General features: G+C 42.4%; 2 protein-coding genes across 3 annotated transcripts; one reads left to right on the top strand and one right to left on the bottom strand.

The window, feature by feature from the left end:
- Positions 1 to 332: 332 nt before the first annotated feature.
- Positions 333 to 6,057, bottom strand: psme3 (proteasome activator subunit 3). The gene is made up of 10 exons (XM_073490346.1): positions 5,920 to 6,057; positions 5,367 to 5,399; positions 5,218 to 5,280; positions 3,404 to 3,508; positions 3,261 to 3,306; positions 3,045 to 3,163; positions 2,405 to 2,541; positions 2,231 to 2,285; positions 1,170 to 1,256; positions 333 to 1,063 (listed from the first exon to the last, which is right to left on the bottom strand). The coding sequence occupies exons 1-10, from the start codon at positions 5,959 to 5,961 to the stop codon at positions 983 to 985; spliced, it is 768 nt and encodes a 255-aa protein (XP_073346447.1). The 5' UTR covers positions 5,962 to 6,057; the 3' UTR covers positions 333 to 982.
- An 85-nt stretch (positions 6,058 to 6,142) lies between these two features.
- Positions 6,143 to 19,962, top strand: nbr1a (NBR1 autophagy cargo receptor a). 2 transcript variants are annotated; one of them, XM_073489115.1, is made up of 22 exons: positions 6,143 to 6,361; positions 6,707 to 6,769; positions 7,664 to 7,682; positions 7,793 to 7,815; positions 8,288 to 8,470; positions 8,714 to 8,791; positions 8,928 to 9,151; positions 9,312 to 9,431; positions 9,692 to 9,991; positions 10,354 to 10,513; positions 10,901 to 11,149; positions 12,473 to 12,598; positions 12,743 to 12,818; positions 12,984 to 13,094; positions 13,848 to 14,027; positions 14,122 to 14,289; positions 14,432 to 14,586; positions 14,671 to 15,122; positions 15,283 to 15,368; positions 15,794 to 15,881; positions 16,114 to 16,213; positions 18,364 to 19,962. In XM_073489115.1, exons 1-22 carry the CDS (start codon positions 6,260 to 6,262, stop codon positions 18,550 to 18,552), a joined length of 3,252 nt encoding a protein of 1,083 aa, XP_073345216.1. In that variant the 5' UTR covers positions 6,143 to 6,259; the 3' UTR covers positions 18,553 to 19,962. The 2 variants fall into 2 exon arrangements, with proteins under 2 accessions (XP_073345216.1, XP_073345218.1); XM_073489117.1 differs by having other exon boundaries at positions 6,153 to 6,361; positions 18,269 to 18,484.
- The last annotated feature ends 905 nt before the right edge of the window (positions 19,963 to 20,867 follow it).

Below are 20,867 nucleotides of genomic sequence, written 5' to 3'. Positions count from 1 at the left end.
ACATTGAAAAAAAAGGGTCAGAAATGAACTTGTAAACTTGTCAAAAATAAGATCTGCAGCCTACTGACTCAAACCCAAACCCATAGTAAACTCAGCAGGTTCAATTTTATTCCTTTCTGCTGATGGTGAATCAACACCACAGCGACACCTGCGGGTCAAGAAGACACATTGCAACCCAACTCTTCCCTCAGTTACAAAAGCTATTTTATTGTGCACTTCAACACAAACGTATGAATGTGTGACCGAACATCTTGATATGTGCTGAAATAAACTCACTTGTTTTATCTGATATCCAATAATCAACTTTTACAAACACAAAAAAAAAAGAAATCTGTTATTCAAAATGTTTTTATTAAATAGAGTCAATGCCCCGATGAAAGACGCTTTGGTGACTTAAGAATTTTCACTGAAAACCGATAAGCCTGCGGACCTAAAACCTGCTCAGATTTCATGTTTCTAACGACTAAACCGTGTAATGTACAACATTCAGAGGAAAAAATAAAACAGCATTTATGTTCTGGATCATTTTTAACTATCTTCACATGCAGTGGGAGTCTAACATAAGACTTCAGCAAAGAATAAAACAGGTCAACATTCAGTGGAACAGTGGGCGGGAAACTGTTTTTCTTAAGAGCTATAAATGAAGCAATTTCACAAAAGATCTGAGGACGAAACGTTTAATTAAAATTAAAAAATACATAGCGCTTTTTGTTGTCTATGAGAATATTTATGTCTTCAAAGGGTTTTAAAACAAGAAAAATATTGTACAATTAAAACAAAAACATGTGCGTCGTGTCCATCTATGGAAGCTAATGTTTCTGTACTGGGCTGAGAGTTGATTGTACTGAAGGAGGTGAATGTCTAGACGGAGTCCTTTGGACCAGGACCGGGTTACTGTAGCTGGACAGTCATGGCAGGGAGACGGAGGAGGGGGGAGGAGAGGTGGAGATGGGAGGTGGAGGCTGAAATGGTTGGATGAACATCAGTACAACGCGTCAGTATTGCTGCTTCGAGGCCTCTTGATCTTCTCAATGTTCTTCAGGATCATGTCGTGTAACGTTACCTTCAGAGGGAAAAAAAGACAGTGTGATTGTGTGAGAATACTTCCATCGACATGTTGGTATGAAGATTAAGATTAAAGCGATATGAGGAATAAAAACATGACATACGTATTGATTTCGGAGCTCCGATACTATGATCTTCAGACTGATGTATTCCTTCTCATCAATCTCGGTTACTGTGCGCCGATAGTCCTCCTGATAAAAAAAAGAAAAAAAAAGAAAAAAAAAGAAGATACTCAAATAAACAAATTAGCTCACAGTGAGCCTAAAAACAACTTTCCCCCCTTTTACTGCTTTGTGACCTGTAATGATCAATTATCTACACTTTTTAAGCAATAGCCAGTCGATGTTTTCTCTCTAGTGTCATTTTCATTGTTAGAAGTGGAGTCTGACATTCTCATCCTGGCTTCAAACTGTTCACGTACGAGGGATTCGCAGGAAATGATGCAGCAAATAATCCAGTTCTGCTCACGTTTCTTACAGCTGCCATTTCACATTAAAAGCTTTCAACTGAGGAAACGTATCTTGTCATCAACTGGCCTAACTTGCAAATGCGAATCAGTCCGGTCTCATTTCATCTTCAATTTCAGAGGGGCGATAGCAATCAGAGACAAAACCTGACCTACAAACAATCAGAGCAACGAAAAGCATGACACATGCAAGTTGAGGCTTTTCTGGTCACAAACCTTCTCAAATAACAGCGAAACAGTTCAGTAAAATGTGTTTCTGAAAGCACCAGTACAGCCGGGCTCTGCAGTAACAGAATCTTGATTCATATTTGATTCAGCACTGCCTAGTTTGACCGTTTCATCCGAGTTTCATGAGCCTGGACAGACCTACAACCAGTCGGAGAATTGAAACATGTGACGCTCCTCTGTCAGTCATCATATTAAATCTGCCCCATATTAGATAAATGGTTGCGATTGATCCAACACAAACCAAGACGGAGGGAAACCTGTCTGGACAGGAGGTGCACTACTGAAACATTAGCTCGTAGATTACTCTGGTTCCAGGGACAGGGGAATCATGGGTGATGCATCTTTTATTGTGAAGAAGTCACGATTTATTTGTCACAGAGGTTTGTGCCAATAAAAAATATATAGAAAACAAAACAACAGCAATTTAGGGATTTTGCCTGTTTTCTAGTCAACTAGATAATATTCACTTACCACATGTGGATATTTTGCTATTTTAGAAACCAGCTTTGCCCTTGTGATGTAGTATCTAGAGGTGAAGAAGAAAATTTAAAATCAAATAACGAAAAAAACTTGTTAACAAAACTGTAGCAAAAATAAGTGTTGCAGATGAGCGATCTGACGTGGCGCCAGTTTCATGCCTCTCACCTTGATATCTGATCGAGGTAGGATGCTGCCTCCCCTTCAACTGTTCTGAGTTCGGCTACCGTCTCCTCCTGGATGGACACCCCGAAGTTGTTGCCGTCCTCTATCCTGGGGATCAGCAGCTGAACCCACATTTTGACCTGCAGATGAAAAGAGAAATGGTAAGAAGAGGAGAATACAGAATCTGGGATGTGATCAGTCAACATCGAGATGTAGAGAGGTCATATTCACAACACCTACAGTGCTCCTAACTGTCTGGGGGTTACACATACTTAATATTTTTCTTGCAAAATTATCTTAAATGTTGAAGTTTTATACTTTGAAGCAAATCTCATCAAATCACAATCAAAGTAAAATTCCTGGCAATACGTTCCAGCGGATGAGAGATATTGCGGATAAGGGTTTAAATCATTGCTGGCCTCTAAAATAACATTTTATTTAATGTTCTCCTCATACACTCGAGTCATATTTGTCCCGTTTCATCAACAAATCCTCATTAATCCTTCACTTATTTTAACTTCACCGCTCATGACTTGGCACTCATGTAGGGTCACTGCTGCTAATCCCTGTGAAAAGTGATACAACATTACCAAAATAAACTGCTGGAGCAAGAGTGTGACTAATGATTTAAAACATTACTTACAGTGTTACATTTCTCTATGAGCGTCCTGATCTCTGGTTTGACCTTTTCGATAAGATCAACAAGGTTTCCGTTGCTCTTCATCATCCCACCAGGCATGACAAAGACTTTGGTGCCAGTCACTGGGTAAACAAGAGAGAGGAGGGTCAAATACATAAATGATGACCAGGAATGATGATTATACAGAGAGGATGGCTTGATGGCCATTTTTCTACTCACCCATGTCCTCCCCTCCATCCTCCAGCTTCCTCTTTTTGGCATTTTGCTGTGAAACAGATAAAACAGGGTCTCACCTCTGCTCTTCACACAGTAGTTGTTATAAGCACTGAATAATTCAGTTCTGCTCTCTAATGGAGCCTCACCGCTTCTAGTCCGTCATGCAGGTTTGGGAGCAGGATGGGGTCTGGCACCGTCAGGTTTATCTCCGAGTGGATCTCCTTCAGTTCAGTGATGTTTATGATTGGGTCCTGAGGAACAACAAGGAAACCAGTTGTACAGTTTTTCTTTACAAACATGCTGTGACTCGTCTAGAGCTGCAATGATTGCTCAACAAGTTGTCAACTATTAAAGTAGAGGCTGTCTATTTTGATAAACGTTTAATCTGTTTGAGTAATTCTCTGAATCCAGCTTCATGCAAGTCTCCCTATTTTCAACCCTTTCTCCGCTGAGCTCCTGATTGGTAATTTCCCCCGTTAACCTCTTGATTTCATAGTGATATAAATCAAAAGGGAGGGCCGATGTGTGTCGTGGCACCTGGCAACCCAACCCAGAAGACGGTGTGTGTGTGCAGAAGACCCTGTCTGACGTGTCACTTGTTCAACCCGGTGCGTGACCTTCCACTTTATTAACATTTGCCTCTCGTTTCCACTCTCCAGACTGTCGTCCTGCATCATTTTATCCTTCCTCTTCTTTGAAGGTCTACCTGCCAGTGATGGCTCCTCAACACAAACCCTCTCACAATGCTTGCACTTAAGGGACAGACCGATTATCAGGGCTGATATTCAGGATTTTCCCCCATTATTGGTATCTGTGTTAGATTGTCAATAAAATACATACATTTAAAAGTGCACTCTGAAAATGGCTCTGATGCAGTGTTCTGTCTGTAGTCCCCACTCTGTGATGTCACTCAATGTCCCGCCCACAACACTATCTGATTGGTTACACATCCGAGTAATAGCCAATCAACACTGAATAATCTGAATCTGCAAAAAAACCCTATTAATTAAAGTTATCAAGTAAATGTAGTGGAGTGGACGTATAGAAGGAGCACAAAATGTATTTCAGTTCCAAGTATCAGTTATCTGTCTTCTTAATCACAAAGAGTCGGTATCGGCGCTAAAAAAAAAACATAACACTTTTTTTTAATGTAAATTTGGGATGCTGACTTTTATTTGATTTTTAATTTTAATTTTTTTTTTACAGTATTTTTTGTTTCTATTTATTTTACAGTGAGATGTGAATTAAAGACTGATGAAAAGTAATTTTACTGTCACACCCTTGTTCTATTAATCTGAGGTGTATGTGCAGTGTTGGCAGGTATGAACGTGGATATTTTCTGGTTTCTTTCCTCCTCTATGACAGTAAACTGAACATCATTGGGTTGTTGACATTTAAAAAGACATCATCTTAGGATCTGGGAAACACTGATTAACATTTCTCACCATTTCAATCAAGAAAATAATCCACAGTTTAATTGACAATTTAATGAAATGTCAATTGTAACCCTAGACAGGATAAAATAAAGAGGTTAGGTGATATGACATATACAGGGTCCCCCACTCTTTTCAGTGATGATCTGGCTGGTACAACAGACAGGAAGTGCACCCATACACTACTTCATGTAGTGTATACTACTAATACTATACTGTACTGTGTAGTTTTGGGGGGTTTAAATAATGTTCCAGGTCATCACAAGATTTTCCAGGACACTTTGCTTTTGCTCTAATTTTCCATGACTGGAAAACTGGTCAACTGTTGATAAACACCATGAGACTACTTTTTCAGCAAAACATTTATACTGTGGTAGCTACTCCTTTAATATGTCTGTGTATATTAGTGCAACATATAAAACTTTATTATACAGGATTTTGTCCACTTAATCACCCACTCCTTACCAAGACATACACAGATCCAAGACAACACAACATGTACTCAATTTAAAGAAAATGAAACTGACCTTGAGGAAGTGATCGAGCTCCAATAACTTCTTTGGGAAAAAATTCGCAACTAGATCTTCTGCCTGAAAGAAATTTGCAAACTTTTATCTGATTCTGGCTTTAAAATAACTTTGTTTTTGTTTTGTTTATAATGTCATAAATTACTTACTTCTGAAGTTATACGTTCCCTGAAAGCATCAACCTGCAAACACATAAAACAAGAGTCCAGATATCAGACAATATCAGTGAGAAAACACACTTAGCTTCCTTGCTAAAAGCAGCTAATGGCTTTATTTGTATTAGACTTAAAGTGTGTTTATTTAATAATCATCATGGAGACTATTAATGACAGATATAGAAGCTTTAATATTAAATTGGTAACATGACGCTATCCCATCGGCAGTCTGTTGAGTTGGCTAACATGCTAACTGAGGCCCTCATGTGCTCTCCCAACATTAGCTGTTATTTCAGGTAAAAAAAAGCGACGTAACACAAACTTTCATTCACTCCTCGTGAATCTTAACGTCACCCCGACACGCCACCTGTCTGAAGGTTTGACAGGTGTATCGTACCGGGCGGGAAACAAGCCGGTTAGCCGTCACTAGCCTGGCCTTATCAGAGCTCTCACATCATGCTACAGAAACGTGGCTAACGTGCTAGCAAGCAAATAGCAACAACGCGTCGTATAACCTCAACGCGGGTTTCCAGGAGACGACGCTCACCTTGGTTTTAATTTCATTGTCCACCTTGAGGAGTGAAGACATCTTATGTGGTCAAATATGCGAAGAGCGATTGTCCCGACAGCATTAAGTTCAGTTGTGAACGTGTGGCTCGCTGTTTGTCAGCCACACTTGTGAGCTTAAAGATGACGTCGTAGACGCGCGACGACGACGACGGACGCACACAGGCGCAGGGGTTTCCGCTGCGCATGCGCGAAACGTCACCGTATTTTTCTAGACGCAGCTGACGATGTAAACAAGAAAAGACAGTCGAGGGCAACAGGGATCAAATAGGCCGGTGTCACCGCAAATGATCGCCATTATACGCTCATAAACGGCCGACATGGGGCTGCCTGTTACTATTAAAGTCAACTTCCGGGGCAACGTGAAGAGATTTCTGGCTCAGGATTTGGACAAACTGGAGTGGGAATCCGTTGAAGCCTGGGTAAGCTGCTAGCCGAGCGTGTTGGCTAAAACGCTGGCGCAGTTTGGTGAAAAGTAGGCCCAGACGTGGCCTAACCACGTAAACAATGGGCCACCTGAAGGACAAGTCGATACTGCTGCGACAAAACGTCTCTACGAGCGAGTCATGTTAATGTTAACCAGTACGTGACGAAACAAACGGTGGTAAAATGTTTTTTTCAGCGAGCTGTGAGTCGTTTTGTAGCAGCAGCTAGCTAGTTTTTTTTTTTTCCTTCTCAACGTGACATTATTGATGTTTTCGTGACACGTGTGGGCACAGAGAAGAAGTGTTTGCTGTGGATCTGATCTCAACTCTTCTGTGTTTCAGATTAAAGCATCTTTCGGCATCAACCACTTTCAAGTCAAATACTTTGATGAGGATAATGAGGAGGTAAGGGAGTGTGTGTGTGTGCGTGTGTGCGTGTGTGTGTGTGTGTGTGTGTGACCAACACTTGATTTTTTTTGGAGCCGATAATGATATTACAAATTAAAAAAAACAAAATTGTTCAATATATCGTCAGATTAGGGTCGATATATATTGTTATCGTTAGGGGAAGATTGATTATTGGCCCTGGCTGATTATTGGGGCTGATAAAATAAATGTGCTACTGTAGCTTCTACAACAATATCTGATTGGTAACATGTCACAATTCATCAGTGTTGGGGGCAACTTGTTACAAAGTTACCCCTTTTTTTTGTTATAACGAGTAAGGTTACGCGTCAGTCACGTGCCTCTGCCCAGTTCGCTGAATAAAAGAGCTGTAAATGTTATATTGCGTTTGTCGTTCCTATTATGAGGCTGTACAGACAACGAGTCGCAAAGTGGTTTCACTGTAATTTCTTGGTAACTAAAGTACTCTAACGTGTTACTTTTCTCAGTACATAATGCAGTAAAGTAACAAGTTACTTTATAATGGTAGTAGTCTTGTAACGTAATGAGTAAAAGTATATCGGTCCCAAATATAATTTTTCAGTCTCCTTGATTTCTAATAATCTCTATCGGCCCTGAAAAAGCCGATCGGTCGACCCCAATTATCGTGATATGAGACTGTATATCGTCTTAGATTTTGTATACCGACTATCAGAATATTGGAAAATCACGATACATCGCTGTTTCATATCGGTCAACATATATGCCGATATCAAATATCTGTAACGGGCCAATATCGGCCAGCTGATATATCAGTCAGGCTCTAGTTTTTACATTAATTACAAAACTGTGATAATGTTTTGGTTGGGCCGAAGTTCACTGACTCATTTTGATCTTATTCTGTCTTCATTCCAGATTTGCATTAACAGTCAAGGTGAGAAAAATACTTTATCTCAATTTTATGATGTTTTTAAAGTAGAATTAAACATTGTTAATTGGTTGTTAACTAACTTACTCTTGATTTGTTTTGTTTTTTTATTTCAGATGAATATGAAGAAGCCATCAAGGTACTGGGACACTACTGGATTTATGTACAACAGTGAAAATGAGATTAAATTTGACTTCATGTAACAAAAGTCAGTGTGATGACAGACGCAGTTATGATGAAATGTTTCATGAACATTGTTGTGGCAGTAGAATGCAGTCAGCTTTACTCCATAAATACAAGACAAAAAGAAAAATACCTCTTATTACATGACAAAATATGACTCATTCATTATATACTAAGCATGCTGTGTGTGACGTCACTTAAGAGATAAACAAAACAAATATGTACCTGTTCCAGTGTGGCAGCATTCATGTAGTTATAGTCACACAGGCCACACCAAGGAAAACAAGGTGCAAACATATGTTGACAAACTGAATTCCAAACATATGTCAAAGTCATATATTAATGTGTTTCTTTTTTTTCCTTGAATATTTACATAATCCTGCGTCAGTCTCCTGTGGTATGTGTCAAATGCTTATTTGTGTGCACAGAGTGCCGAGAAGCAGGGGAACCAGTTGCACATGAACGTGTACAAGATGAAAGGCCAGGCCTGCGGAGGCCCGCTGAAGACCGAGGTGAAGGAGCTGAAAGGAGACCTCCGGCCTGCGCCTCCTTACCCGTCGAGGGTCAAAACCGTGGACAAAGGCACACAAGTCACCCCGGAGAGAGAAGCTGTAAGGAACCAATCAGATTTTCCTCCACTTTCCAGCACCACGTCTTGAACACAGTGTCAGCTACTGTTTATCAGATCTTGTGATACAATTCGATGTGGTTGGTGCCTCAAATTAGATTACAGTCTTTCATTGCCTGTTCATTGGTGGTAGAATTTTTACACGATTTGTGGGAGTCACTACTGCTGAATCCATTTCAGTCACTTGTGCATAGGTTTGATGTAAGACTGATGTATTTTGAAACAGGTCACGGTTAAGGACACCAAGGGGAACAAACCAGAAGATGAGCCACCTCCCATGTGGTTTAGGTCGTACATGGAGAAGGTGAGATTGACCTTTTGACCTTTTAGCTTTGCTGCAGGATTCACCCAAGTTCACCCAAAAATAAAAATTCCCTCATGTCGACGGAAAGTCAGGTGAAGTTTAGTAGTCCACAAAACATTTCTCTCTACTTTCATAGTTTAAAGACGAAGTGGTGAAAGAGGTCGTGGAAAGGATGTGCAGTGACTTTTCTGGCCAGTGTTGTACCCACAAATCATCTGACGGACCCCTTGAGGCCATCGGGGCCAGTGGTGGTATTATAGGGCCCAGGCCGGGTCCCTCCACCTCGAATGGCTCCCTTGGCTACACCCCTAACTGCAGCAGCTGCAACAAACTCACCTCTGAAGGGGCCTACAAGTGCAGGTAGACATAAAACACGTTTTGATATAAAATCTAAGGCATATTTTGAGGAACTGGCCCATGTAAGAGTTACAGTGAAGTTAGTTTGACGGTGAAAGAACATGTCACGTTGATGTGTTTTAGCAAGTGTATCCACATTGCTGTTTTTGTTCGTCCCTGTCAGCGTGTGCCCGTCCTGCATCCTGTGTGAGTTGTGCCGACACAGCCACGACCCCAGCCACAACCTCGTGAGAACCAAGACACCTCTCTCCATCCCTGAGCATGGCATGTCGGGAGAGTTGAGGTAAACCCCCAAGACTGAGGAGAAATCTTCCCTCTTCTGGAAACAATAAGACATTTTAACCTACAACTGTGCTAGCCCTTTCTGCTATCGCTTCACCTACATTAATGGAAGAAAAAAAATCAATATAAATAAATGCAACAACATGTTTTAGCAGCTAGATTACTGTAAGCATTGAAATATGAGTGTGTATGTGTTTTGTTCTTGGAAAATAAACTTTTGATAGTCAACAAATAGGTGTTCCTGATGACATTTCAAACCAGGTTCCCAAGGCGAGGAGACAGGACAGTGCGCAAGGCCGAGCGACAGCGCCTCAAAGCTGAAAGGAGGCAGCTAAGAGCTGAAGTGAAGGAAATCAAGAAGAAACTGAGACTGGAGAAGAGGGGGCTGCAGTGGAGCGGGCCCTCTACCTCAGGCAGAGCCAACCTGACAAACATGGCCTCCGCGTCCACCCAGGTCCCAGCCCTGCCCCCCACTGCTGCCTCAGAAACAGCCTCAGGTCCAGCCCCAGCCCAAGGTCCCATCCCCGCCCCGGTCCCTGACCCCCAGGCCTCCAGTCCAGAGTAAGCGCCACCTCGGAAGGGCGTCCGACAGTGCTGGGTACCTCCAACCCAGCATGGATGCAATAAAGTCTTTTTTTCCAAGAAAAGAAATCAAAATATGCCATCTTTGTAATCTAGTCTGTATGAGTGTATCGCTGGCTGCTCTGGGGTGGTGGATGAAAAATGTTGGAACTACCTCAATGTGAAAACTGCTGCTGCTGCTGCTTCATAGATTTTCTAAGAAAAATTTGCTTTTGAGCTGCAAAAAAAAAAATCAAAAAAAATCTGGGGGTCCTGCTTTTTTGATTCGTAGAGAACAAAAGAGATGGGTATTATAAGAAACCAGGGCTTTTTTCAACAATGCTCTGTACACTTGAAACTAGGGGTCCTGGGGTCTCGCACACGTCCTTGGTGCCCACTATGGCTGCCTTGTTTCTGGATGAAAATCTGCCGGACGGCACCCGTCTGGAGCCTGGTACCAAGTTCATCAAATACTGGAAGATGAGGAACTCGGGCACTATCAGCTGGACCTCAGAGACTAAGGTACCCCTCCCACCCTCTGAGAGGACAGGCTCCACTCTCTCTTTGCCCCCCTCCTGCTTCATTCCCACTCTGAGCCCCCACTCGACTTCTTATCCACTAACACACGCTAAGATTTCTCACCCAGCCTAATACAACTTATCCCTTTCTGTCTGAGATGTTTATTATTTACATTCAGTTAAATCTGTGGTGTTATTTAAGTTTTAAGTTTATTCAAGTCTTTGTCATCGTTTGAGTGTGTGTGAGTGTGTGAGAGCGTGTGTGTGTGTGTTTCCCTCACTTGAGTATTATTTCTCTGCTGTGTGACTTTGGTTGCATGCCCTTGTCTTTGTGCCTTTTCGCATGTGTATTCCTATTTTGTGTTTTGTGTATGTGTGTACGTGCACCCAGCTAGTGTTCATGTGGGGGAACCTCGGCCTGGCGTCAGAGGAGAAGAGGGAGGTGCCGGTCCCCCTGCTGCTGCCCGGACAAGTGGGAGTGGTCAGTGTGGCCTTTGTGGCGCCTGTGATGGAGGGGACGTACACCTCCCACTGGCGGCTGGCGCACTGCGGGTGTCAGTTTGGCCCGCGTGTCTGGTGCAGCATCGTGGTCGAACACGGCAACAGCTGCAACGCGCTCGGGCATCAGAGCAAACGACTGGCAAGTCTGCTAACTAATGACACGCTGTGCTGCAGAACATCAGCTGCTTCTAGTTTATTTGTGACAACATGAGTAACCAAGTAGTAACTGTAAAATGATGAGGTACTAAATACATTTGTTGTTATTTTACACTTTTATTCTACTGCATTTTAAAGGTAAATATTGTATTTTTTAGTGCGCTGCATTCATTTAAAGGGTAACGCCACCAATTTTACACATTAAATCGTGTTTACAGGTGTTGTGGAGTACGACTGCATATGTGAAACAAGTAGTATAAAGTATCTTGTTGCTCCAGAGGAAGCTGCATGTAATCTGAGAAAGTGCCTCCAATGATGTTAAGTGGTTACGTTGCATTGTGGGTAATGTAGGCACCAGGTTTTGAAAAGTAAGAAGAATCCGTGGAATAAAAAAGGTGACATCTCCGGTTCTGCTGTATCAATTCGATCAAAATCGATTTCATAATACTTTTCATAAGCTGGTGCCTATATTACCCACAATGCAACTCAGCCACTGAGTGACATCACTGGAGGCAATTTATCAGATTACATGCAGCTTCCTCTAGAGCCACAAAAGGCTTTATACTATTCTTTTCACATATGCAGTAGTACTCTACTCCACAACAACCGTAAACACACTTTAATGCGAAAATTGGTGGAGTTACCCTTTAATAGATGTAGTTACAAGTTACCTTACAGATTTTTCAAAGGAAACATTGGATAAGCTTATGAAATACAACACATTGTGATGGTTGAACCAGTGTTTCCAAGCCGTTTGGCTTGTTACGTACAAAAAAAGTGTCTAGTTGGAGCCTTTATTACGTTTCAGATGAGATGAGTGATGTTTCTTCTAAGTATACAAATATTAAGGAAAACTCAAAAAAATATAAATAGATTTGTGTAGCAGAACTTTGTTTTTTCTTCGTTCCGTCCTCATTTATCACTTCATGACCCCTCAGATTTATCTGATGTCCCTTTGAAGGGTCCTGACCCCACTGGACACAAAACCACCGGACTATATCTACAGTAGTTTACATTATCTCCACCTCAACCAGCTACAACAGTAAAATGACACATATTAATCTAAATACCACACCCAGTACTTTGACAGTTATATATGATATATATACATGAATATGGCAGTATAAGACGGGTTCCAGGTTAATAATGGGAAAAATATTAAACAGTGATGTGAAGAAACAGATAATCAAGCCTAATACTCTAATCCTTAAATCTGGAGGGAATTAGATATAAATATGACACAAAGGGTCGTCTTTGCGGGCCCACTGTGGCGACGCTAACGATGTCATTCTTGTGTGTGCTTCAGAAGGAGGAGGTGAGGCAGGTGGAGAAGGAGAAGGAGGTAAGGTCCAAGGACTGCGTCCCCGACTTGTCTGTAGACGTGAACCATGAAGACTACTACTTCCCCTCGGTCGACCTGCTCACTGCACAGGTGCACACTCACAAAGCAGCTGGCATTCAGCGCCCTAAAAACATTCGTTCATCTTGTAGCACGACTATTAGACAGTGATTGTGAACACTGTTGTGTACGATGGCTGCACAAGTTAACTCTTCCTGCATGTTCTCTGTTTCTTAGGATCTACTGTCATTTGAGTTGCTGGATATAAATATCGTTCAAGAGTTGGAGAAGGTTCCTAACAACACCCCTGTGGGTAAGCAATGAATGAAACACTGGAGAAGACGAGACAAGTCTGGCTCCGCTCGTTACTTCCGATTTATTTTCACTTCGTCAGAGCTTGAATTTGCAGTTTACCAATATTCACATCAACATTTTAAGTCTGTTAACTGTGTTTGTGTTCGCTCTGCCTGATTTGTAGATTTGACACCCTGCATATCCCCCCTGCCCCACGATGCACCAGTGTTGGAGAAGGCCGTCACTTCACAGTTGAAAGAAGACGCAGAGGTCACAGGCGTCAGAAAACTTTTTGGTAAGGACCGGTTGTGTACTTTAAAACTTCCAGAATAGTGTGTGTGTGATAGTATGAGTGTGATGGTAATGATGACCAGACAGGGAAATGTCAAACAAACGTAAGCGGAGGCTAATTGGATCATTCAGGCAGGACTCCAGGATTCAACTAATGGCATCACTATCTGATTGAATAGCTTTAGAAATAACGCAAAAATAAATCAGACAGAAGACAACTGTGCTCGAGCCTCACGCGCTGCTTGTCTTTTGTTTTTAATGTTTTTGTGATACAGGATACTTGTATGCAGGTTTTCAGGCCAAGATATGTAGGTCTGAAAGTTTAGAGGTGCTTGAAAAGTGCTTGAATTTGGCTTTGGAAAGGGTGTAGGAACCCTGATTGTTGAGCCAAATGTAAAAGGAAACATCAAAGTGTGTTTACAGGTCTTGGAGAGGACGACTGCATATGTGAAAAAGGTTGTAAGAAGGATTTTGTGGCTCCTGAGGAAGCTGCCTTAAATGATGTCACTTGAGTCGGTGTCGCCTTTCATTGGAAAGAAGTGGGATAGTGGTTCGAGGCTACATTAGCCACTACTAGCATAACGCAGACCAATCTGAGACGGAACTGTTAGTGGTCGAGTTGCATTGTGGGTAACGTAGGCAGCAGATTTCGACAAGGAAGAGGAATTGTTGGCATTTAAAAGAATTTTGATTTTGATCCTGTTTCCCCGACAGTGTTATGGAAAGGCTCTTTTAATGTTTGTTGTGTTTTGCCCAGGAGTGAAACTGAGGCAGCAGAGGGAGCTGCTGGAGCCTGTGACCCAGGAGGAGGACCGGGAGGAGGAGATCAGCGGAGCTCAGTTCCTCTGTGAAACCGTCATCCGCTCCCTCACTTTGGAGGAAGCCCCCGATCACAGGCCCCTGCGCAGAGCCCAGCACAGCAGCCACAAACTACAGAGTAAGAAGCCCCAAATTACACTTACTAAGAAAACACAGTACTTTTTCGTGTTTAAAGGTTGTTGTACTATTTTTAATCTATCAAACCTTTCCAGTTGTTTCCCGCGGACCCAGCTGTTGCTTCGAAAGACCTGTAGATGCTGAGAAGACGGAGACGGTGCAGGAAGGAAATGAGGAGATCTGTGCCGTCACACTTGAGAGTTCAGTTCTGCCTCCCAACACAGGAATCAACCAGATCACCCGGGAAGAGGAGACGAAGCCAGGTCAGAGGAAAATATCCAGGATTCTGTTTATTTTCTTCATTTTACCCACAATTTTCCTCCCTTTCTGTACGTTGGCAAATATTTCAAAAAGCATGAAAAGCACGAGGACTGCTTGATTTAGCTCCCTGCGTGTCTTTTCCAGTTATTCTGCTGGAACCAGTGAATGAAAACCTGCATATCAGTTCACATCATGATAACGAGGACGAAGAGGTGATGGGCTTGGATGACATGCAGAACATGAGAGATACTCAAGAGGAGAAAGAGGAGGGTGGAACCAGAGGAGAAGACTGGGAAGAGGTGAGGTTTCATGCTATCATTTATATTGTGTGATGACAAATAATGAGGTTAAACGTCCATAACTGTCCTCTCTCTGTGTCTCAGGTCAGCAGCCAGACGTCCTCGGTCTCCTCCTGTGACGATTACATCATCGTCCTCCCGGACTGCTTCGACACCAGCCGGCCTCTGGGCGAGTCCATGTACAGCTCCGCCATGTCGCAGCCGGACACCGCTGCTGTGTCCTCAACCGATCCAGACATACAGCAGGAGGATGAGGAGGAGGAGGAGGAGGAGGAGGAAGAGGAAGAGGAGGAGGAGGACTGTGAGTCAGTCAGGGCGGCACCAGTGAGAGAGAGCCAGGAGAGGACAGAGGAGGTCGATGCGGAGGTTTCATCTGTGAACACGTGGCCTCCACTGGTCCCTCCCATCCACGGCAGTGTGAACCAGATGCTGTGCGCCTCCCAAACCCTGGACGCTGTGACGCTCACCCCTGAGGTGGTGCGACCGCCGGTGCTGCCCGACCCCCTGCTGGCCCCACCGGCCCTCTACTCACCAAGGTTAGATGGGTGGGACAGTGCCAGAGATCTGCAGTTTAGCCAGAGACACAACATTTTTTTAAAAATTTTAATAAATGCTTGGGTTTTGGGTTTAAATCAAACCTAGAAGTTATCCTGATATATTTAAATCTTCATCTTCTTTGTTTCCTGTGTGTTTCAGGTCGGAGGCACTGTACCTGGCTGAGGACCCCAGTCCTCCAGCCTGTGACCCATATGAGCCACACCAACCACGAGTCCATCTAAATGGTGAGTTTTACATTTGAATCACTTGATACGAGCACATCGCAGTATCACAGGACGTACTGGCACACACACACACACTGAAGCAGTATCAATATAACATCTTCGCTGCTGTTTTTATGTGTTTCATAAGTCGGACTTGAACTTTGATTTCAGCTCAGATTGTTAAACTCGAGTGTTGCCTCACAGCCGCTTGTGTGACTCACTGTGTTGACCTGAATTAGCAGCACAGCACTTTGAGGAGCTGTTGGCTCCATGAGGCGAGAAAGGAAACACATTGTGGCTTTTGTGGGAAGACAGGAAGTGAGATGACACACAAGCTTTTGGGGATTTGTTGCTTCAGCACAATGGCCCTGTCCCTCCTCCTCTAATACTGTGCGTGTTTGCTATGTGTTGTTATTTCCTTTTTTTTTACCCCCCCCCCCCTGCAGTATCATCTGGTTTGTCAAGATCAGCAGGCTCAGCATCCAGTGCCTTTGAGACATACAACCCCAGACCCAGCAACGCTCTGCAGCCAAGGTGCAACACAACAAAGAGTAAAACTTGATACTGCACTTTAGTTTCTCTTCATCAAGTTCTGTCTTGTCTGTATAATCAGTGACAACACGTACAGCAGTGTGATCCACCTCTTAGTTCTTCTGTTTACTCGTATTCGTGCACTTTTTCATTTAAACGAGTCGAACTGGAACACGTTGTCCTCTGCAGCGCTGTTACATAACCCCGCCTCACCACATCCTTCTCTTTATACAAGGGGCCAAGGAGGCATCACAGAGGGACTTGTCAAGGGGGCCCTTTCTGTCGCAGCGTCCGCCTATAAAGCTCTCTTCACTGGACCAAACTGTTCAATACAGGTACATCGCACAGCAACTCTTCTGTCTACTGTGTTTAAATCTAGCAGTCGACACGCAGAGAAAAATATATTACAACTGCAGTGGCAAGATGAGGCAGTAAGTAAGTCATAAGAGCGACGACATGCAGAGATGTGCTCAGGTTATGAGTCAACACTTCCTTACATAACAGCCAGACATGCCAGACTGTATTGCTCCTCCGTGAGTGTGGTCAGAATATGAAGAACGTGTGTTTTCATTTTGTAATCCACTTCAATAACATTCAAAGCAAATATAGTTAGTAACGGATGCTGAAACCCAGAATTAAAGGAGCCCTGCAGCTTAATTATTGAAGACCGTAGAGTCAATGAGCTCTGATGTTGTCGGTTCTGTTAATGCTGCTGGAAAAATGAAAACATTCGTCTATGATGCATTTTTTGCCTTTCGCAATTCATAAGAGAGATCGCTGTGTCTGTGCCTCTCACACATGCAGACACACACGTAAAACCTGCTCTTAGTGACGACGTCGGAAAGAAAATAACTGTCTAAAGTTTGGTTTGACTTCACTTAAGTGCGGATTTGACATCTAGTCAAAATACACACATTAAGGGGGAAAAATGCGCAGCTTTCTCTTCAGATTAAGGTAAATAAAGGATATATAAATCGCCTAGATTTGGAAAAAAACAGTACACAGAGTAAAGCTTTTGCTTTTACCTGTGGATTCCTGAAAATCTGCCCTCCCCCTCAGCTCTACAGAGATTTGTAACATCTTTCAGCTCAGTGTTTTGGTTTTTTTTTTACTGAGACCACTGTTGTGGTTCTCTCTCTCTGCTCTCATAGTTTCATTTCCAGCAAATAAGCTCTTATAAAACCTGCTGCACTGTATCCTCCCCGACATCACACCGCAGTCAGACAGTGGCTATTATCTGATGAGCGTAGAGGAGCACTTAGCAGCCAAAAAGCCAGATATTTCCCTCAAGAGTCGTTGGAGATCACAGCTAAAAAGGAGAGTGGATACCATTAAGTTCACATGAATGCTGATGTCACTCTGTGTCAGCTGGATGTGGAGATGGATCACTCCTCCATTATAACAGCTTTATAAGGTGATCATGTGTCAGGGTGTTTCCACTGCTCAGTTAGACTCGCCTGTAAAACATGTGACTGTTCAAAGAATCTGCTGATAATCACGACGTTTAATCCAACGAGGGTAAAAGTTACCAGACAGAAAGTTTAACGCACTGTTTCACCTGATTCTCCCCTGAACTGTGTCAAGTACTTAACCGTAGTGCTGTTTGCCGTATAGAGCTGCCAGCAGCTTACACTCAACACATGCTTTAGTTGCGTAATGCAGTGAAAATGTTCACTTTGAGCTTTACATAACTTTGGAGGAAGTGTTGCCTGAGAAGACGAGTTCTGGGGGATTTAAATCTTAGTAGTTTTTTTACATTTCGCTCTTAAAGGTGTCTTTGAGTGGAAACACTACGAGTGAAAACAGATTTTTAAAACACCTAAAATCAAAAAAATTGGAATACAAAAAAATCTTGTCCTATCGTATCAACTGGGGAAGTTTCATGCCGATATCTCTTAGTTTCTGTCTAAAAATGTACGTTTAAAGGCCGTTTTCTCAAAATGTCCACTTGGACTCAAGAATGAACTAATGAGATTTAGTAAGACAATATTCGGCTGTTACTCAACAAATGATGTGATAATTGCGACAAGCTTTTACACAAACGTCTAACTGGATAAAAACAATGAAGTTAAGACATTTTATATCCAAACGGTCGGAGGTTAAATGCTCTGTGACATCATAATATTCAACGCCACAGCAACTCGACTGGTGCGCGGAGGCATACAACCTCAAGCTGGTACTTCTAGTTCCTAAAAACATGGGTTTTTATCTGATTTATTGAGTGATTTTAAAAGAAAACATCCAAAATTCCCTTTTTGAAAAACCTTTGATTGTAATATGACGATAAAATGAAAGAAGAATTGTGAAACTGTCACATTAAGTCTTGCAATCACACCAGTTTTTCATATTTAGCCACTTGAATACAATGTGAATATGCATCAACCTTTCAGACTGAAGCTTCAGATATCACCACACTTCAGCCACCTTCTCCTCTACATCCACCCTCATCTCACCATCTCCTCTCTGGTTCCTCCCCCTCCTGCAGCGAGGCATCGACCCCGCCACCAGACAGGACCCTTCCATGATGGCGATGCTGCTCGAAATGGGCTTCAGAGACCAGCGGCTCAACCAGCGGCTGCTGAAGAAGCACGGCTACAGCCTGCTGCACACGGTCAACGAGCTGGTGCAGATGGCCGAGGACAGCCAGAACAGAGCCGTCAACACTCAACACTGAGGGAGGGGAAAAACACCGAGGCTGTAAAAAAAAGAGTCACGAGAGGGAAATCATTTGACTTTAAAACCTTTAAAGAGAATATTTAGATCACGACCCGTGTGTCGCTCACCCTTTCAACCTATTTACGATTCATGCAACCGATTGATTTTCCAAAAAAGGGTGGTTATAGTTGATTCGGACCAACGACAATAAGAAACCTGACGTATATATATAAAAATAAGAGGAGCTGATTAGCGAGTACGAAACGAACGGCTTCTTCTGCCTTTTGCCTTTAATTTAGCTTCGACATTTTTATAAAAATTAATCCACACGCACACACACTTTGTAAATTATTCTGAATCGTGGTGAAAACGCCTTGTTTAACCGGGGCCTTAACGTGTTGGTCGAACGGAGCCGGAGCTGCAGTCTTGACTTGAGGACAACAGTGTGTGTTTCAGCTCTTCATCTTAGTGTTCGTATGGCTGTTGTAGCTGCTTCCTCGGCTTGGCTAGATTCTTCTCACAAATAGAGCAGTGAAAAAAAATTGTTGAATGTCATTTAAAAAAAAAAAAAGGTAGAAAGCTTCTGAAACGCAGCCAGTTAGCATTTAGCGCGACGCTGCCGAAGCTACGCGGATATTCTGGGTGTTAAGGGGTCAGCGGTGCAGTAGCGAGAACAACAGATATTTAAGACCTTTTTCTCGATTTATCGTAGTGAAATCTGCCTAAACAATGCAATCTTTTTCTGTATCAGAGTACTGTTATTTTAGACGTTGACATGTGGAATGTATACAAAAACCCCGTCCGACGCGGATATAACCGCTCGGACTCGGATGTTTTCTACCGCTTTTTAGGAGACACCTGCATGACAGGTAGAGGCTTTAGAGATGAGTCGTGTTCTCGTGGTCTTAGCACAGTCACAGTGGAGAAAAATGTCCGCTTTTGCGTCATCGTTTAAAAAAAAATACAATAAAAACACACACACCTGCCTGCATTTTGTCCTCATTCGACCACAAACGTTAGCATTTTTTAGCATTAATCCAAGACGTGATGTCTCTAACAACACATTCCTCCATCTCATAGTGGAACCAAGTATGTTTTATTTTTCATTACATTGCCTTTTAATGGAAGATGATTCTTAGTTTACTGAAATATACATGTGGTGATTTGACATTTGTGGTGTGACTGTGCAGATTTAAGTTAATTTGAATTATTCCTCCTGTGTGTGTGTGTGTGTGTGTGCGTGTGTTTGGTTGAGGAGTTTCTGAACCATATTTTCTTATGTTGTGTCATGTTTAAAGAGTCATGCTCTCTAGAGAATCATTCTGAATATATCTACTACTGTATGCTTGGCAAAATTATCCTTCTGCCACAAAGTGTATACATTAAATACCCTTCTACTGTCAATCCGCCAATAAACTATTTGCACATCTCTCTTGTGTCTTCGCCCGTCTGTCAATGATAAATGTCTGAATGTAGGTCATTAGGCCGCACATACTTCATGTCTCACATACAGTACATGTTGTACTGGGTTAGGGGGATGCTGACTAAAGTAGGCAGAGGTTTGGTTTAACATGTTTTAATAGTGCAACAAAGTACAAGATCCACCAAGACCGCATTATTATATAATCTCAAGGCGGCGCCCTCGTAAACGAGCTGTAAATGTAGTTTAGTAGTTCATGTTGTGCTATATATGGTACAAAATGCAAAATAAAGTTGTGTTTAAAGGAAAAGTTTAACATATTGGGAGCTTATTCGTTTTCTGGTGTTGAGTAGGTGAGAAGATTATTACCACTTTGCGGTAAATGTGAAGCTACAGCTAGCAGCTAGTTAGCTAAGCAAAGTGCAAAGGCTGGAAACGGGTGAAAACAGGTAGCTAGCTTGCTTTTGTCCCAAGTTTAAAATGTTTACCTCTAAAGCTATCTGAAGTAATTAAATATGTTAATTAATGATCTTTAGCAATGTTGGTAGGTTGTTTTTTAAGCTCTGGATGGAGCCAGGCTAGCTGCTACCTCCTGTTTCCAATCTTTATGCTAAGTTAAGCTAGCCAAGTAGCCTACTCAACACACAATCATGAGAGTGTTAGCAATCAAAAGGGTAAAGTTTAAAGTTTAATCATATACACTGCTAAAGCTAGCTAAAGTGATACAATACGTAAATTAGTGAGCTTTAATGATGTTGGTAGGTGTGTATTTTAACTTTGGATGGAGCCAGGCTAGCTGCTTCCTCCTGTTTCCAATCTTTATGCTAAGTTAAGCTAGCTAAGTAGCCTACTCAACACACAATCATGAGAGTGTTGGCGTGTGTTATTTCCAAAAATGTTGAATGACCCTTTTA

The sequence above is a fragment of the Pagrus major genome, chromosome 20 (genome assembly GCF_040436345.1).
Source record: "Pagrus major chromosome 20, Pma_NU_1.0".
Taxonomy (NCBI): domain Eukaryota; kingdom Metazoa; phylum Chordata; class Actinopteri; order Spariformes; family Sparidae; genus Pagrus; species Pagrus major.
This window is presented reverse-complemented; position numbering and strand designations above follow the sequence as displayed.

What these genes read in the sequence shown, in the direction of transcription:
- psme3 (XM_073490346.1), bottom strand. Translation starts at nt 5,961, where the DNA reads ATGTCTTCACTCCTCAAGGTGGACAATGAAATTAAAACCAAG. An exon ending in GGGAACGTATAACTTCAGAA is followed by an intron (nt 5,281 to 5,366) that starts GTAAGTAATTTA and finishes AATTTCTTTCAG; the next exon opens with GCAGAAGATCTAGTTGCGAA. An exon ending in TCATAGAGAAATGTAACACT is followed by an intron (nt 2,542 to 3,044) that starts GTAAGTAATGTT and finishes TTTCATCTGCAG; the next exon opens with GTCAAAATGTGGGTTCAGCT.
- nbr1a (XM_073489115.1), top strand. Translation starts at nt 6,260, where the DNA reads ATGGGGCTGCCTGTTACTATTAAAGTCAACTTCCGGGGCAACGTGAAG. An exon ending in AGGCGTCAGAAAACTTTTTG is followed by an intron (nt 13,095 to 13,847) that starts GTAAGGACCGGT and finishes TGTTTTGCCCAG; the next exon opens with GAGTGAAACTGAGGCAGCAG. An exon ending in CCGGCCCTCTACTCACCAAG is followed by an intron (nt 15,123 to 15,282) that starts GTTAGATGGGTG and finishes TGTGTGTTTCAG; the next exon opens with GTCGGAGGCACTGTACCTGG.